The sequence below is a fragment of the Eptatretus burgeri genome, chromosome 1 (genome assembly GCF_056783735.1).
Source record: "Eptatretus burgeri isolate ZD-2024b chromosome 1, Ebu_testis_v1, whole genome shotgun sequence".
Lineage (NCBI taxonomy): Eukaryota > Metazoa > Chordata > Myxini > Myxiniformes > Myxinidae > Eptatretus > Eptatretus burgeri.
Genome location: NC_140961.1, coordinates 124,494,869 through 124,513,614, shown reverse-complemented (window position 1 = coordinate 124,513,614; position 18,746 = coordinate 124,494,869). Strand labels below are relative to the sequence as shown.

The 18,746-nt window shown below is 46.1% G+C and overlaps 1 protein-coding gene and 1 non-coding gene across 3 annotated transcripts in view; both read left to right on the top strand.

The window, feature by feature from the left end:
* The first annotated feature begins 11,471 nt into the window (after positions 1-11,471).
* TRNAG-GCC (transfer RNA glycine (anticodon GCC)) lies at positions 11,472-11,542 on the top strand. The gene has a single exon. It is a non-coding gene; the product is annotated as a tRNA-Gly (tRNA).
* Positions 11,543-11,859: 317 nt separating this feature from the next.
* Positions 11,860-18,746, top strand: part of IFT172 (intraflagellar transport 172) — a 445,633-nt gene continuing 438,746 nt past the window's right edge. For both annotated transcript variants that reach the window (XM_085896864.1, XM_085896871.1), the window contains exon 1: positions 11,860-12,002. In XM_085896864.1, the coding sequence (XP_085752990.1) occupies positions 11,964-12,002 (39 nt within the window). In that variant the 5' untranslated portion in view covers positions 11,860-11,963. The remainder of the gene's footprint in view (positions 12,003-18,746) is intronic.

The window sequence follows — 18,746 nt, the reverse complement described above, 5'->3', positions numbered from 1 at the left end:
TTTGCACCTGCTGCTCGGTGCGCGCCCTGTACGAGTCCAGGATTGGTGCCCACAAGCGGCGCGGGAATGGCGGTGATGCGATGGTTGCGAGAGCGAGATGTGACGGTAAAGGTCGTGGCTGTTGGCGTTGTTGTTGTTGTGAAGCGGTGTTGCGGTTGGTGGTTGTTGTGTGAAAGCGGTTGTGGAGAAGGTGGATGTTGTGAAGGCGGTTCTGGAGAAGGTGGCTGTGGTTGCAGAGATGCGGTTGGTGGTGGTTGTGGTGGTAGTAATGGCGGTTGGTCCAAAATAAAGATAGTAAAAGAAAAACGGCTATCTAAAAGGGTCGCAGCCCGAATGAATGACATTTATTCCCTCTAAACAACGGGTTTGGGCTAACTACACATATACTTACAGAGATATCTCACCTATGGGACCTGAATGGTGGTTTGCGAATTTCCTCAACCACAACAATATATATATATATATATATATATATATATATATATATATATATATATATATATATATATATATATATATATATATATATATATATATATATATATATGTCTCCTGGTGTTGGCGCAGTGGTTAGGGCAGCGGCTTGGGATCCAAAAGGTCCTGAGTTCAAGCCCCGTTGAGCCACTGAATTAATACACCAGGGGGTTGACTCAGCCTGTCATCCTTCTGAGGTCGGCGAAAATGAGTACCAGTGTACTGGGCCGGTGTATACCCCGGTTAAAATAGGTGTACCATATCACTGTGTCGTAAGAGGCGACCAGGGTTGCGTCAGGAAGGGCATCCGGCGTAAAACATGTGCCAAATCACTATGCGGATCAGACGGATGATCCGCTGTGGCGACCCCTAAAGGGAGCAGCCGAAAGAAGAAGAAGAAGAGATATATATATATATATATATATATATATATATATATATATATATATATATATATATATATATATATATATTTTTGCAACACACTGTTACGAATTTGGAATTCAATCGCACACAACATACAGGTTCCCTTAGTCAGCTACGTCGATAAGTGCATGTTCCCTTGATAGCTCACCTTCCATTGTTTAAATGTTTTGAAATCGATTAGATGCACTGCGGATCGATTTAATAGTTAGGGAGCAAACAATGGAGACGTCCCTCCCCCTCTTCTGCGAAGAGGAAGAAGAACCCTGCGGTGACGTCAACAACTCCCTCCCACCCGTGGTTGAGCGGGGGGGGTGGATCATGAGGGCATGAGTCATGCCGGGTGTGGGGCAGGGGGTGCAAAGGATAAAGGGGACATCTTTTCTTTGTTCAAAAAGAGTCCCAAAAGAGTTCGAGGGAGTCCCGTGGTAGAGTTCGTGTGCTGAGTCCCGTGGGAGGAGTAAGCTTTTTGCTTCGGCAGTTGAGGAGTCGGGAGGAAGCCAGAAGCCAAGGAGCTGCGTGGAAGTCCGGACGTCGTGAAGGAGACACGAGCTGGAGGCGCAGCCTCGCCTGCTGTGTCGCGCAAACCGCGCGTTCGTGTGGAGAGAGCCGGAGAGAGCTCGCCTGCCACACGGAAGGCCCGAGCTCGACCGCAGCTACGCTAGCTGCTGTGGGGATGGGACGTCGCGGTTCGCCCAAACCAGACACCACGAGGATGCAAGTAACCTGCAACGGTCTTGTGGGACTCGTTCGGTCTGCCAAGTCCCACGCCATAAAGACCCAAGAGGTCCAGTCTGACCCCATTGCCTTTGATGGGTTCTTTTTTCCTCCTTTTCTTTCGAATGAATGTTGTGGCGCCGAGTCCCGTAAGTAAAACTGTGTAAGTGACTGTACATTAATAATTACTTTTCGACGGTTGTAGTTCTTTTGTCATGCTTTTGTTGTTTGTGTAATTGCAAACATGTTTTGCCTTATTTCATTGCATGTTTTGTTTCATGCAATTAAATAAGGTTACTTGCATGTTTTTAATGTGTTTCATTATAATAAATGTCCTTGTGTGAATGTAAACCTGCTCGTTGCGTCCATTCCCTCATTGACTGAATATTTCGTGTGTTGGGAGTTAGAAAGCCGTTGGTTTGCCGTAATAGGGTGACATTTGGACCGACGGTTCTCAGCGATTACACCGCTCGGAATCGCGCACGGACAAGCTCGCCTCGGCGGTTTGTTCCGTACTAGATCCGTCGAGGGTGGAATTCCCCGGTAGTGGATCACGTGGGTATTTAGGTACATTGAAGATTGGCAATCGACCCTACCCCACGTGATCTGCCGATTGGCGTATTTCGGTTCTTGTACAAGGACCCGTCGCTCAGAGTTATCCGGGCGGCGATCTATATTCCGGGCGATCGGTCGGGCCGACTCGACTTGCGGCTCCGTTCAGAGCGGTCGGTTGGCGGGCGACCCCCTGGCTTGCAACAATATTTTATGGTATACCCTGTGTTTCTTTATCCTGAGTAAAACATTGGCATTTATTCCTCTGTTTTGAATTTTGCATCATGCATTATTAGATTTGCATGCAATACTTTGTCTTGAAGTTCGGGTTTGTGAATTGTTATCAGCATTAGGATGTTTACGTCATGAGCCTGGTGTGGCTCAGTGGTTAAGGCGGTGGCTTGGGATCCTTGGGGTCCTGAGTTCGAGCCCCGCTGACCGCTGCGTTAGCATCAGGAGGGTTGACTCAGCCTGTCATCCTTCCGAAGGTCGGCCAAATGAACACCAGTATACTGGTAATTATCCCTGCAGGGTCGAAGGCGACTGAAGTGTTGGTTGGTGTCAGGAAGGGCATCCGGCCGTAAAAAAAAATTGCCACAAGATAGGGTACCATGATTGGAGCCCGCAAAAACTGACCCCTGCTCAGGGATAAAGGCTTTCAAATGGTGTGATGATTCGGATGTTAACGTCGCTCAGTCACATCTGACTGCCTATACGGCGCGACCGCACTCGGGGTACGTATTGGTCTCCCGAGCACGTCAAGCAGGACCTCCGGAACAATAGACAGCACCCCGAGCCCTCTACCTGAGGGCTAGGTGACCTAGCCAGGGTCGTAACAACACACAACTAGGCAGAGTAAAAAAAGTAATGTCACTCCTCTCTGCACCATGCATGATCGGAGAGATTTCAGAGACGAGGAACAGTGAAGCGGAAGATTTGTTTTCATAATCATGTTCTGATTTGTGTTCAAACCGGACCATTTGATTTAAATAAGTTGTTCCTCGATCATAAACGTACAATCAAAACGAAGACCAAATACTGCAATGGAGTCATCACAAGGAACCTCAAGAAGTAAGGAACGGAGATGGAGTTACCAGGAGAAACCTTGATCGGAGAAGGGCTTCAGCCGCTACTCCAGCTCCCTCAAACCCACTGAGGGACTGCAAGGAGGACATGAACCACTCACTTCAAACCCCGCTTTTTGCTTCGCATGCACGGGGGGAATACACGATGTATTGCAGTAGTAGTTAAGTTATGGTAGAATTCTTGCAACTTCTAAAGGAACTCAAATAATTTACTTTTTTTCAGAACCATCACCCAAACCTCCAAAGTTCAAGCCCTCACTCCCCATTCCCTCCTGCCCTCACCAACAAACCCACCCTGTTCTTACCTCACCTCTAATTCCCCTTGTCCACACTTTGCAATCCCCCTGTGCCAAGGGAATGAAGTGCAAAAAGGTGAACCCCAAGGGGGTCGCTCCACTCCTTACCTGTGCACGTGGATGAGTCGTGGTTTTCACGTGTTTCTGGTTCCTGTACCATATTACATTTCAGGAGTAACAATGAAGTCTTCACAGTATCCATTGCATTGGTGGTTCAGTGGTGGAATTCTCACCCGCCAAGTGGGAGGCCCGGTTTCGATTACCAGCCAATGCAGTTTTTACTTTTTCCAACAATTAATTGACATTTCAATTGATTTCCATCTCTGTGGGAGAAATTGAATCTCATGAATTGCGGGTCCCCATGAACTGACGTGATGACCGGGAATTATGTTTTTCCATCCTTCGTTACCTCCACCATCGATGGCTTGGACTGACGGAGGTGATGTTTTCACCCCGTCTGTCTGTCTATCTGTCTGTCTCTCTGTCTGTCTCTCTGAGAACAGGATATCTCAACTAGTTGTGGATTGCAATGTTTCCATGCCTGTCTGGCTATTTATTTCTCTGATTGTTTGTCTCTTTATGTGCAGGATATCTGAAAAAAGTTGTGGACGGATTTGGATGAAATTTGGTGGACAGGTTTGGTGTGTGTGTGTGACAAGGACTGATTGATGAGATTTTGGTGAAGATCCAGATCAGACTCCAGGAATTTTTCAGTGATTCTTCACCTTTGAGAGATGGGACCAAAACCGATGCAGAGCAGGACATTTCAAAATGTTGTTGGACTGGATATGTTCTGCTGTATCAGGCATTGTGTGGCAAAGATGTGCGCTCTCTCGTGTCCCATTTTAGCTAACCTCCGCCATCTTCGAAGATGGATGGAGGTTACTGTTTTCACCCCTTTCTGTTTGTTTGTTTGTTTGTTTGTTTGTTTGTTTGTTTGTGAACAGTATTACGGAAAAACTCCTCGACGGATTTCGACGAAACTTGGTGAGGGGTTAGGTATGGTCCAAGGATCATGCCATTAAATTTTGGACTTGGTCCCCCCCCCCCAATTTTTTTTTTTGCATTTCTACATGTTTTAAGTGATTTCCAACCCCCCCCCCAAAATAAATTGTTACCCCCCCCAAAAAAATTGTTAGAGAATTTTTTTTTTTGCATTTCTATATGTTTTAAGTGATTTCCAACCCCCTCCCAAAAAAATTGTTACCCCCCCAAAAAAGAAATATATATATATATTTTTGCATTTCTCCGTTTTAAGTGATTTCCAACCCCCCCCAAATAAATTGTTACCCCCCCAAAAAAATTGTTAGAGAAATTTTTCTTTTTTTTGCATTTCTACATGTTTTAAGTGATTTCCAATCCCCCCCAAAAAAAAATTGTGAGAGAATTTTTTTTTTTTTGCATTTCTGCATGTTTTAAGTGATTTCCAACCCCCCCCCCCCAAAAAAATTGTTACCCCCCAAAAAAGAAATATATATATTTTTGCATTTCTCCGTTTTAAGTGATTTCCAACCCTCCCCAAAATAAATTGTTACCCCCCCCCAAAAAAAAATTGTTAGATAATTTTTTTTTTTGCATTTCTACATGTTTTAAGTGATTTCCAACCCCCCCAAAAGAAAATTGTTAGAGAATTTTTTTTTGCATTTCTACATGTTTTAAGTGATTTCCAACCCCCCCCCCCAAAAAAAAAATGTAACCCCCCAAAAAAGAAATATATATTTTTGCATTTCTCCGTTTTAAGTGATTTCCAACCCCCCAAAATAAATTGTTACCCCCCCCAAAAAATTTGTTTGAGAAAAAAATATATATTTTTTGCATTTCTACGTTTTAAGTGATTTCCAACCCCCCAAAACAAATTTAGAGAAAAAGAATTTTTTTTTGCATTTCTACATGTTTTAAGTTATTTCCATCCCCCCCCCAAAAAAAAATTGTTCAAGAAAAAAAAATTTTTGCAACTTTTTTTTTCAACAAAATTTCGATTTCTTTTTTTTTTTTTTTTTGCATTTCTACATGTTTTAAGTGATTTCCAACCTCCCCCACCCCAAAAAAAAAATGGAGAAAAGAACCATAACTCTGTCAGCACTGTTGACATCATATTTCATGAATAAGATATAAGGTTCACTTTGAGTAACCCAGCAGTATTGGCGGCGGAGGTTTTGCACTTTCCCGAGTGTTCCCCCTCTAGTTTTGTCATGTATTCGTTTTCAATTCTCTTGGTATTTCATGTGCCTTCACCAATCTCTCTGAAATGAGACACATAATCCAGCAAATTTAACTGTGACTTCTGACTAAGCCAGCGTTCATTGAACATCTTCAATGGTCCTCACATCGTGAGTCCAAACAGTGGTTCAAAAAGGATTGAATCCCAACGACTCCTTAACGGACTCTTTGACAACAAACAACAATAAGGGTACTCCTTCATCACAATCCTTGTCACACTCAAAGTAAGTCTTAATCATGTTTTTTAAAGTCTGGTGGGACCTCTCCAAATCACCTTGTGACTCCAGATGGTGAGCACTTGGCTTCACCTGTTTCACTCTCAACTGGTGAAAAACTCGTTGCTAAAGGTTTGACACGAAATTTGATCCCTGATCAGACTGTATGACCTGAGGTCGGCCAACAAGGGTGAAGAACTTAACTTCATCATTGGCAATGTTTGTTGCTGCAAATTACCTTGGAGGTCTCGCCTTTTGGAACCCACTGGAAGCACACGTAATCGTCAGCATGTATTGGTTACCTGCCTTACTCTTGGGTAATCGACCGACACCAAAAAATCCAATGGGTTTTATCGGCGTTGAAGGAATGCTTGTTTCGGTTTCCCTACCATCTGGCATGAAAGACAGGTTGAGGTGAAAAGAGCAAGAAAATAAATGGACAAGAAAAGAGCCTGGTGAAAATAAATGTGTCAAAATTTTGTCACATGTTGAGTTCATACCGAATTGACCGACCAATTGTGTCTTTTGCACCAATCTCAAGATTTCATTCACTTGTGGATGCGCAACCACAATTTGATAATGTAAATTCCTTTCCTCATCTGCTGGGACAGGAGATGGTTTCCATTTCCTCATGAAGACCTCATATTTCTTAAAGTAGCAAACTGGTACGATGGTACCATCCTCCTCCAGGAGGACTCCATTCGCTAGAATTGTGAACTCAGCATCTTTCATTTGCTTTTCCATAAGTCTCTCATGTGTGGGACTAGACTGTTCCAATGCATTTCCAGACTTTTTGATCAGCAACCAGATTTGTCTTCTGCTCCAAGAATATGACGACCACAAGTTTCACTCGTGTCAAAGTCATCACTAAACTGGCCCATAAAAGTTTCCTCTCAAGTGTACACATGTTTAGGTCCAAATCTTTTGCCACTCTACTCTCCTCCGAGCGATTCCGAGACCTGGATTGAGTCACGACAAATGATGGAAAAATAACAGGAATCTCCTGCTCCAGATGCTCTGTGTTACACTCAGCACTTGGTTCTTTCCCGAACTGCAGGTGAACCGAGGCTCTACCATCTGCTAAGTCATTTCCGAAAATAAAAAGAAACTCCTTCAACTGGAAGAGTAGAATGTAATCCTCCATTCGTGGTTCCTGACACCAACCCAGACTCTTGGTGAATGATATGAAGATTTGCATTAAGAAAACCACTAACACCATGAAACAGTGCAATGGCACCAGTCGCCATCTTCTCAAATTGTGGCAAGTTTCCCTCTATCATTAAAGACTGAGATGCCACCATATCTCTCAATATTTTAACTGGTTCCTGATTGGCAGTGTCGCCTCCAACTGATGCAAAACCCTCAATAATGAAAACGTTTTACCCCTCATTAACGACCTCCAAATCTGACATCACATCCTTCCTGGGTGATATTTCAAGAGGCACTGCCTGTAACGTGCAGTTTCAAACAATAGCAAGTCCAGTCGGTGTTGCCTTTTGCTGATAATCACTTCGGTTTCTCCTTTCCAAAATACAACACTGAGATATCAAGTGTCCTCTCCTCTTGCAATAATCACAACTAAGCCTTGATGAAAATTCTGTTGGCGGTTCACGAACACCAGGAAAATTTAACTTCTGGTCGACAGGCTTAAAGACATCAAACTTGGCATGAGAGTTTTCTGGAGGACCCTGGAATAGGCATCTATTTCCTTTACAGGGTTTACGAGAACTCCCTGCATTGCTTTTGGTTGGAAAACTCGGTTTGTGGAGATATATTTTGTGAGTCAAGGCATAATCGTCAGCTGTTGTTGCTGCGGTGTACAATTCCTTGATCTTTTGTTCGTCCAACTGTATCCTAATGTGGGAATGCATGCCCTGCTGAAACGACTCCACGAACATGAACTGCCTTATCAGTCAAAGTTTTTCACAATTTCCTTGGAATTACACCACCTATCACAAAAGGTCTCTTTTTCCGGAGCAAATTCCAGATGGGTTTCAATGTTTTTCTTCCGACACTGTCTTGACTTCTGCCTTTAAGTCTCTGGGACCAGTTCATAGGCTTTAAGAATTGCCCATTTTACCTCGTCGTACTGTGAACACAGGTCAATAGCTCAAGCAGAGTAAATATCTTGAGTTCCCCCCCACCCCCGAAACACATTGCGATAACATCGTCAAAGACTCCTTCGGCCAACCCAGGGATCGTGCTACTTTTTCAAAAATGAAGGATGTATTCATCTGCTGCTCTCTCATTAAAGGGAGGAGGGAATGACTCTCACACGTCTGGTGATGTCCCAAGAGTTCTTTGTCGGCTAAGAGATTTGGTAATATGTGGTCTGATTTCCACTCTGTAATTGTTCTTCCCTTTGTTTCAACTGTCTCTGAATCTCCAGTAATGAAATCCTTTCTCTTTCCTGAATCTCCAATTCTTTCACCTTAAATTCCCTCTCTTTCTCTTGTCTCTACATTTCCAGTACTTTCAACTTATATTTAATTTTGTTGTTTTTTTTGAACTGCAACTCCAACTTTCACACTTCTCATCCGTTGACAATTGGAATGCTGAGTCATTCTCCTCAACCAAATGGTTTCCCACTAATGACAGAATCTCAACTTTCTTTTGAGTTGGGCGAATCTTGAGGTGACAATATTTAGCCATCTACAAAAGCTCACATTTATTTAACGTACCAAGTTCTTCCTCATCTGGTGACTCAACAAAGTTCATATCAAATACCATTTTGATCATTTGTTTGTTTTGCTTGCTTTTCTCTTCATCAATTTATTATTTTTATTATTCACAATTTGCTTTCGAATCCCGGACAAGCCCCCAATTTCTGTTATGTGTCGACGTCAGGGCACCGCAACGAGTGCACCCAAGGGAGTCACGGCAGAAAATATATGTGTCACGGTGGTGGTGTTCTTGTTGCTGTTACTTGAAAATAAATTTTGCAGCAACTATAACCTTCACCAAAGCGCAATTAAATGTTATGATGGTCAGTTAGACTGTGCACTTCCACTCCTTTGTTCCTCTTTTTTTTTTCTGCCTGTGGAATCAACTTCAACATTCGCTTCAATCTCATTCTTCCCTCCAGGTCTTCAAGACAGCTATTCACCACCATCTTATATTGTTACCAATCCCATCCCTTGATATTTTTTACCCATGTTAACCCACCCCAAACCCTCCTTCCAAATTTCCCATTTTTCCTTTGTGAGAGCTTCCTTCTGGATACATCTTGTCCAACCCATGCATCTTCTCATTCCCTTTATTTCTCCCCATATCCCTGATTTGTGCAAGCTCCTGACTCAATCTCGCATTCCCTCCTGCCATCACCTCGTATTCCCTTTGCCCTCATCTCGCATTCCCCCCTGCCCTCACCTCGTATTCCCTTTGCCCTCATCTCGCATTCCCCCCTGCCCTCACCTCCCATTCCCACCTGCCCTCACCTTGCATTCACTCCTGCCCTCACTTCCCTTTCCCTCCTGCCCTCATCTCCCATTCCCTCCTGCCCTCACCACGTATTCCCTTTTCACTCATCACGTCATTTGTATGAAAATCACGTCATTTGTATGATTTTCGTCATACCTGTCAGGCTGTACCCCCGAACGCCTTCTTGTTTGTTTGTTAATTGCCGGAATCCTTCGGATTTCGGCAATTATGTTGGTCGGTTGTGTGTGTCATTCTGTGTGTCTGTCTGTCTGTCTGTTTGTTTGTGTGTTTGTTTACCCTGTAGCAGCCACACCGTTTCAGCGATCATGACCAAACTGGGTGCAGACGTCGGCCATGGTCCAACTTAGACACTTGTCGTTTTTGGTGAATCTAGGTCAAAGGTCAAGGTCAAGGTCACCGAAAAACCGAAATTATTATTTTCGTAATCACGTCCGCTAATATGGTCGTATCGACTTCAAACCAAATCCAAAATGTACATCTTCCAATTCTGCATCCAACCATGTCTCATTGGGGTGTCACACCAACACCCTTCTTAGCGGTCGGGGGTCGAATGTCAGGGGGGGTCGGGTCAAAACTTTCAAATTGGGATAAAAACGCCATTTCAAGTCCGATTGACTTCCAAGTTATGATCATGATCAAACGAAGTGCAATAACTTATGAAACAGCAGCACTATCGACTTATAAGAACCAAATTGATTTCCAGGTTGTTGTTTTTTCAGAGATCATGGAGATATGACAAAGTTATTCCGGCAATTTTTTGCTCAACGAGCAATTTCATTTGTTTGTTTGTTTGTGTGCAGGATATCTCAAAACGTTGTGTACAGATTCGGACAAAACTTGGTGGACGTGACAAGGAAGAATGGACTAAATTTTGGTGAAGATCCGAATCCGGATCCGGTAATTACAATTTTTTGAAGGTATCCTTAACCATCGAGAGATGGGGATAAAATGATATGCAACACAAATATGTTAAATATACCATCAGAGATGGGGAATCCCCCGCCATTGAATGAAAAGGTCAGACATATTCCAGATAATGAGGGAGGTGAATTGGAAACAAGACACCATTTGGTCATCATCTCGAAAAAGTTCCCCAGGGGTGAGGAACGTAGTAACCAAAAATATTTGAAATCAGATAAGCGGTTTTCCATTTATTACAAAAAACATTTTTTTCAAGATGGCCGCCCCAGTCAGCCATCTTGGATCTGTCAACACCCAAAATCAATACGGTTCTTCCTTTTCAGGTGGTACATGTGTGACTCAAATTTCAAATCGATATGGCGGAAAAACTTTTTTCAAGATGGCTGCCCCAGTCGGCCATATTGGATCCGGCCGCGCCCAAAATCAATAGGGTTCTTCCTTTTCAGGTGGGACATGTGTGACCCAAATTTCAAATCGATATGGCGAACAGTTTGAGTTATCGCACTCACAGCTGTAAATGTTGACGGACGGACGGACAGCCGGACGGACAGCCGGACGACCTGGGTGACAACAATATCTCCCTTCCGCCATGCGGCGGGGGATAAAAATGTGTTGGACCCCCTTGTGTGTTCGACTTGACCAGGCATTGCAAGGCTGTCACCATAACTCTAACAACAGGCATATTATATAGCGAATGTAGTGAGCTTCATACTTAACGCGTGCACGTGAGAGAATAGGAAACAACAACAACAACAACAACAACACCTGAGCAATTTGGAATCCGTGTCGTCAGCTATGACCCTTTTGCTTCCGGTTTTTTTTGCTTCCGGTTTTTTTTTGCTTCCGTTTTTTTTTGCTTCCGGATTTTTGTCATGGGGAATGATGCATGCCGGGAGATATATGCATCGTCGGAGACATGAAAGACCCAAATATCAGACATGGTGTATATTTCCTCCTCTGATTTTAATAAAGATATCTCCCGCATCATCAAAAAATAATTTTTAATCGTGATTTACGTTATTTGATCGCTGATCCCGAATCCAGGCCGAAATTGCTGGAATTAGTCACATTGAATGTAAGAAGAATTCTACATTTGTATCTAGGCTTTTCCTATTAAATATTATATCGCATTGGTGGTTCAGTGGTAGAATTCTCGCCTGCCACGCGGGAGGCCCGGGTTCGATTCCCGGCCAATGCAGATTTTATTTTTTTCCCAATTATTTCAATTTATTTCCACCCCCGTGTAAGAAATTGTTCCCTCGTCATTCCACGATTGAGTGACGATGATCATATGTATATATACATATATTTTTTTTGAGAGTTGTTTTTCACGGACTAATTATGCAATTTCTCCACAAGTCGGCAGCACCGTTTGCAGCCTCCTCACGATCTTCTTTAAAATTCCCTTTTTTTTTCATTCAAATAATTATTTATTTCGTCGAAACAGCCCAAAACGACCATTTAAATCCTTTAAATGTCAGGCTGTAAAACGTCTTTAAAAAAAAAAAAAATTCAAAACTGGATTTCAACGTCTCTGTTGCTAGGATACGCCCAGCTTGCTGGCCTCGCTCCGTCGATCTGCCGAGCCTCCTCCCGAACAAACCTCGACTGCTCGGGAAATGCAACTGAAGTATCTGAAGACGGTGCTGAACCCGCAGGTGAATGTTGTGATTGTGCTTGTCCATTGTATGAAGAATATTCCAGGTGACGAGCATCCAATGTGGATTTTATTGGCATGTCTCCTCGTTCACCTGTCGTTTTGTGTGTATTTCGTGATGAACAGTCATTCCGTTGGTTTTGACAATGAATAATACTTTTTGGGCAACTTCATTGTTTGAGAAACGTGAAACAAACGCTTTCTTTAATTACTTGTGTTGTTTGGACGTGGCTGGGCAGTCTGACGGAGCGCTCAAAGTACGTGCCGCTGTCCCAGCCAATCAATGAGCGCGTCTCGACGCAAGACGTTACTCCAGCCAATCGATGAGCGCGTCTCGATGCAGGACGTCACTACAGCCAATCACAACCAAGGAAGAGATTCGGGTGTATTTAGATGTATCGTTTAGCTCGGTTGATGAATTTGGTCTGTATACTTTTTTAAGTTTATGATATTATGACGAGGTACAAGTGAGGAATATCCTGGTCGATGTTTGTAGTAATCGGAAACAGCATGCGGGAACGAGCGAAAGGTTTATGAATGAATCATGATGGAGCAGGAAGTGACAAACGGAGATTCCCCAATACGAGATCTACAAGATCTAGTCGACACACAACTTTTTTTTCTTTCCTCCAACGCACATTCGAATCACCATATCAATGGATGCCAACTCAGGAGTACCAAATCGACACAGTAATCAATATTAGCAAAAGGAGAGACAAACTTAAGCAAATCTGAAATAAGAAAAATCAATTTATCTCGAATTCCTCCATGGAATGGAGTGAGCAGTTTGGAAAGGAAAAAATAAAAAAACGACATCACATGGTCTTTAAAATACTCTGGAGACCTGGTGAGAGGAGAAGAGTGTCGGGTGTGTGTTGGAGTGAGTGTGTGCTGGAGTGAGTGTGTGTTGGAGTGAGGTGTTGTGTGCTGGAGTGTGGTGTTGTGTGTTGGAGTGAGGTGTTGTGTGTTGGAGTGAGGTGTTGTGTGTTGGAGTGAGGTGTTGTGTGTTGGAGTGAGGTGTTGTGTGTTGGAGTGAGGTGTTGTGTGTTGGAGTGAGGTGTTGTGTGTTGGAGTGTGGTGTTGTGTGTTGGAGTGAGGTGTTGTGTGTTGGAGTGAGGTGTTGTGTGTTGGAGTGAGGTGTTGTGTGTTGGAGTGTGGTGTTGTGTGTTGGAGTGAGGTGTTGTGTGTTGGAGTGAGGTGTTGTGTGTTGGAGTGAGGTGTTGTGTGCCGGAGTGTGGTGTTGTGTGCTGGAGTGTGGTGTTGTGTGCTGGAGTGTGGTGTTGTGTGCTGGAGTGAGGTGTTGTGTGTTGGAGTGAGGTGTTGTGTGTTGGAGTGGGGTGTTGTGTGTTGGAGTGAGGTGTTGTGTGTTGGAGTGAGGTGTTGTGTGTTGGAGTGAGGTGTTGTGTGTTGGAGTGAGGTGTTGAGTGTTGGAGTGAGGTGTTGTGTGTTGGAGTGAGGTGTTGTGTGTTGGAGTGAGGTGTTGTGTGTTGGAGTGAGGTGTTGTGTGTTGGAGTGAGTGTGTGCTGGAGTGAGGTGTTGTGTGCTGGAGTGTGGTGTTGTGTGTTGGAGTGAGGTGTTGTGTGTTGGAGTGAGGTGTTGTGTGTTGGAGTGAGGTGTTGTGTGTTGGAGTGAGGTGTTGTGTGTTGGAGTGAGGTGTTGTGTGTTGGAGTGAGGTGTTGTGTGTTGGAGTGAGGTGTTGTGTGTTGGAGTGAGGTGTTGTGTGCTGGAGTGAGGTGTTGTGTGTTGGAGTGAGGTGTTGTGTGTTGGAGTGAGGTGTTGTGTGTTGGAGTGAGGTGTTGTGTGCTGGAGTGAGGTGTTGTGTGTTGGAGTGTGGTGTTGTGTGCTGGAGTGAGGTGTTGTGTGCTGGAGTGAGGTGTTGTGTGTTGGAGTGAGGTGTTGTGTGCTGGAGTGAGGTGTTGTGTGTTGGAGTGAGGTGTTGTGTGTTGGAGTGAGGTGTTGTGTGTTGGAGTGTGGTGTTGTGTGTTGGAGTGAGGTGTTGTGTGCTGGAGTGAGGTGTTGTGTGTTGGAGTGAGGTGTTGTGTGTTGGAGTGAGGTGTTGTGTGTTGGAGTGGGGTGTTGTGTGTTGGAGTGAGGTGTTGTGTGCTGGAGTGTGGTGTTGTGTGTTGGAGTGTGGTGTTGTGTGTTGGAGTGTGGTGTTGTGTGTTGGAGTGAGGTGTTGTGTGTTGGAGTGTGGTGTTGTGTTTTGGAGTGAGGTGTTGTGTGCTGGAGTGAGGTGTTGTGTGTTGGAGTGTGGTGTTGTGTGTTGGAGTGAGGTGTTGTGTGCTGGAGTGAGGTGTTGTGTGTTGGAGTGAGGTGTTGTGTGTTGGAGTGAGGTGTTGTGTGTTGGAGTGAGGTGTTGTGTGTTGGAGTGAGGTGTTGTGTGTTGGAGTGTTGTGTTGTGTGTTGGAGTGTTGTGTGTTGGAGTGTGGTGTTGTGTGTTGGAGTGAGGTGTTGTGTGCTGGAGTGTGGTGTTGTGTGTTGGAGTGTGATGTTGTGTGCCGGAGTGAGGTGTTGTGTGTTGGAGTGTGGTGTTGTGTGTTGGAGTGAGGTGTTGTGTGTTGGAGTGAGGTGTTGTGTGTTGGAGTGAGGTGTTGTGTGCTGGAGTGTGGTGTTGTGTGTTGGAGTGTGGTGTTGTGTGTTGGAGTGTGGTGTTGTGTGTTGGAGTGTGGTGTTGTGTGTTGGAGTGAGGTGTTGTGTGTTGGAGTGAGGTGTTGTGTGCTGGAGTGAGGTGTTGTGTGTTGGAGTGAGGTGTTGTGTGTTGGAGTGAGGTGTTGTGTGTTGGAGTGAGGTGTTGTGTGCTGGAGTGTGGTGTTGTGTGTTGGAGTGAGGTGTTGTGTGTTGGAGTGTGGTGTTGTGTGTTGGAGTGAGGTGTTGTGTGCTGGAGTGTGGTGTTGTGTGTTGGAGTGAGGTGTTGTGTGTTGGAGTGTGGTGTTGTGTGCTGGAGTGAGGTGTTGTGTGTTGGAGTGAGGTGTTGTGTGCTGGAGTGAGGTGTTGTGTGTTGGAGTGAGGTGTTGTGTGTTGGAGTGAGGTGTTGTGTGTTGGAGTGAGGTGTTTTGTGTTGGAGTGAGGTGTTGTGTGTTGGAGTGAGGTGTTGTGTGCTGGAGTGTGGTGTTGTGTGTTGGAGTGTGGTGTTGTGTGTTGGAGTGAGGTGTCGTGTGTTGGAGTGAGGCGTTGTGTGCTGCAGCGAGGTGTTGTGTGTTGGAGTGAGGTGTTGTGTGTTGGAGTGTTGTGTGTTGGAGTGAGGTGTTGTGTGTTGGAGTGAGGTGTTGTGTGTTGGAGTGAGGTGTTGTGTGCTGGAGTGAGGTGTTGTGTGTTGGAGTGAGGTGTTGTGTGCTGGAGTGTGGTGTTGTGTGTTGGAGTGAGGTGTTGTGTGTTGGAGTGTTGTGTGTTGGAGTGAGGTGGTGTGTGCTGGAGTGTGGTGTTGTGTGTTGGAGTGAGGTGTTGTGTGCTGGAGTGAGGTGTTGTGTGTTGGAGTGAGGTGTTGTGTGCTGGAGTGAGGTGTTGTGTGTTGGAGTGAGGTGTTGTGTGCTGGAGTGTGGTGTTGTGTGTTGGAGTGTGGTGTTGTGTGTTGGAGTGAGGTGTTGTGTGTTGGAGTGAGGTGTTGTGTGTTGGAGTGAGGTGTTGTGTGCTGGAGTGTGGTGTTGTGTGTTGGAGTGTGGTGTTGTGTGCCGGAGTGAGGTGTTGTGTGTTGGAGTGAGGTGTTGTGTGCTGGAGTGAGGTGTTGTGAGTTGGTGTGAGGTGTTGTGTGTTGGAGTGAGGTGTTGTGTGCTGGAGTGAGCTGTTGTGTGCTGGAGTGTGGTGTTGTGTGTTCGAGTGTGGTGTTGTGTGTTGGAGTGTGGTGTTGTGTGTTGGAGTGAGGTGTTGTGTGCTGGAGTGTGGTGTTGTGTGCTGGAGTGAGGTGTTGTGTGTTGGAGTGAGGTGTTGTGTGCTGGAGTGAGGTGTTGTGTGTTGGAGTGTGGTGTTGTGTGCTGGAGTGAGGTGTTGTGTGCTGGAGTGTGGTGTTGTGTGCTGGAGTGTGGTGTTGTGTGCTGGAGTGTGGTGTTGTGTGTTGGAGTGTGGTGTTGTGTGCCGGAGTGAGGTGTTGTGTGCTGGAGTGAGGTGTTGTGTGTTGGAGTGAGGTGTTGTGTGCTGGAGTGAGGTGTTGTGTGTTGGAGTGAGGTGTTGTGTGCTGGAGTGAGGTGTTGTGTGTTGGAGTGTGGTGTTGTGTGTTGGAGTGTGGTGTTGTGTGTTGGAGTGAGGTGTTGTGTGTTGGAGTGAGGTGTTGTGTGTTGGAGTGAGGTGTTGTGTGCTGGAGTGTGGTGTTGTGTGTGGGAGGGCGGTGTTGTGTGTTGCACTGTGGTGCTGTGTGCTGGAGTGAGGTGTTGTGTGTTGGAGTGAGGTGTTGTGTGCTGGAGTGAGGTGTTGTGTGTTGGAGTGAGGTGTTGTGTGTTGGAGTGAGGTGTTGTGTGTTGGAGTGTTGTGTGTTGGAGTGAGGTGTTGTGTGTTGGAGTGAGGTGTTGTGTGCTGGAGTGTGGTGTTGGGTGCTGGAATGAGGTGTTGTGTGTTGGAGTGAGGTGTTGTGTGTTGGAGTGTGGTGTTGTGTGCTGGAGTGAGGTGTTGTGTGTTGGAGTGAGGTGTTGTGTGTTGGAGTGAGGTGTTGTGTGCTGGAGTGAGGTGTTGTGTGCCTGAGTGAGGTGTTGTGTGCCGGAGTGAGGTGTTGTGTGCTGGAGTGAGGTGTTGTGTGTTGGAGTGAGGTGTTGTGTGCTGGAGTGAGGTGTTGTGTGTTGGAGTGTGGTGTTGTGTGTTGGAGTGAGGTGTTGTGTGTTGGAGAGAGGTGTTGTGTGATGGAGTGAGGTGTCGTGTGCTGGAGTGTGGTGTTGTGTGCAGGAATGAGGAGTTGTGTGCTGGAGTGAGGAGTTGTGTGTTGGCGTGAGGTGTTGTGTGCTGGAGAGAGGTGTAGTGTGATGGAGTGAGGTGTTGTGTGTTGGAGTGAGGAGGTGTGTGCTGGAGTGTGGTGTTGTGTGTTGGAGTGAGGTGTTGTGTGTTGGAGTGTGGTGTTGTGTTTTGGAGTGAGGTGTTGTGTGCTGGAGTGAGGTGTTGTGTGTTGGAGTGTGGTGTTGTGTGTTGGAGTGTGGTGTTGTGTGTTGGAGTGAGGTGTTGTGTGTTGGAGTGAGGCGTTGTGTGCTGGAGTGTGGTGTTGTGTGTTGGAGTGAGGTGTTGTGTGTTGGAGTGTGGTGTTGTGTGTTGGAGTGAGGTGTTGTGTGCTGGAGTGTGGTGTTGTGTGTTGGAGTGAGGTGTTGTGTGCCGGAGTGTGGTGTTGTGTGTTGGAGTGAGGTGTTGTGTGCTGGAGTGTGGTGTTGTGTGCTGGAGTGAGGTGTTGTGTGTTGGAGTGAGGTGTTGTGTGCTGGAGTGTGGTGTTGTGTGCTGGAGTGTGGTGTTGTGTGCTGGAGTGAGGTGTTGTGTGCTGGAGTGTGGTGTTGTGTGCTGGAGTGTGGTGTTGTGTGTTGGAGTGTGGTGTTGTGTGTTGGAGTGTGGTGTTGTGTGTTGGAGTGTGGTGTTGTGTGTTGGAGTGAGGTGTTGTGTGTTGGAGTGAGGTGTTGTGTGTTGGAGTGAGGTGTTGTGTGTTGGAGTGAGGTGTTGAGTGCTGGAGTGAGGTGTTGTGAGGGGTTGAGTGCCGGAGTGAGGTGTTGTGTGCTGGAGTGAGGTGTTGTCTGCTGGAGTATGGTGATGTGTGTGCTGGAGTGTGGTGTTGTGTGATGGAGTGTGGTGTTGTGTGCTGGAGTGTGGTGTTGTGTGTTGGAGTGTGGTGTTGTGTGCCGGAGTGAGGTGTTGTGTGCCGCAGTGTGGTGTTGTGTGCTGGAGTGTGGTGTTGTGTGCTGGAGTGTGGTGTTGTGTGCTGGAGTGTGGTGTTGTGTGCTGGAGTGAGGTGTTGTGTGTTGGAGTGAGGTGTTGTGTGCTGGAGTGTGGTGTTGTGTGCTGGAGTGAGGTGTTGTGTGCTGGAGTGTGGTGTTGTGTGCCGGAGTGAGGTGTTGTGTGCTGGAGTGAGGTGTTGTGTGCTGGAGTGAGGTGTTGTGTGCTGGAGTGAGGTGTTGTGTGCTGGAGTGTGGTGTTGTGTGCTGGAGTGAGGTGTTGTGTGCTGGAGTGTGGTGTTGTGTGTTGGAGTGAGGTGTTGTGTGTTGGAGTGAGGTGTTGTGTGCCGGAGTGAGGTGTTGTGTGCTGGAGTGAGGTGTTGTGTGCTGGAGTGAGGTGTTGTGTGTTGGAGTGAGGTGTTGTGTGCTGGAGTGTGGTGTTGTGTGCTGGAGTGTGGTGTTGTGTGTTGGAGTGTGGTGTTGTGTGCCGGAGTGTGGTGTTGTGTGTTGGAGTGAGGTGTTGTGTGCTGGAGTGAGGTGTTGTGTGCTGGAGTGAGGTGTTGTGTGTTGGAGTGAGGTGTTGTGTGCTGGAGTGAGGTGTTGTGTGCCGGAGTGAGGTGTTGTGTGCCGGAGTGAGGTGTTGTGTGCCGGAGTGTGGTGTTGTGTGCCGGAGTGAGGTGTTGTGTGCCGGAGTGTGGTGTTGTGTGCCGGAGTGAGGTGTTGTGTGCCGGAGTGAGGTGTTGTGTGTTGGAGTGAGGTATTGTGTGCTGGAGTGAGGTGTTGTGTGCTGGAGTGAGGTGTTGTGTGCTGGAGTGAGGTGTTGTGTGTTGGAGTGAGGTGTTGTGTGCCGGAGTGAGGTGTTGTGTGCCGGAGTGAGGTGTTGTGTGTTGGAGTGAGGTGTTGTGTGCTGGAGTGAG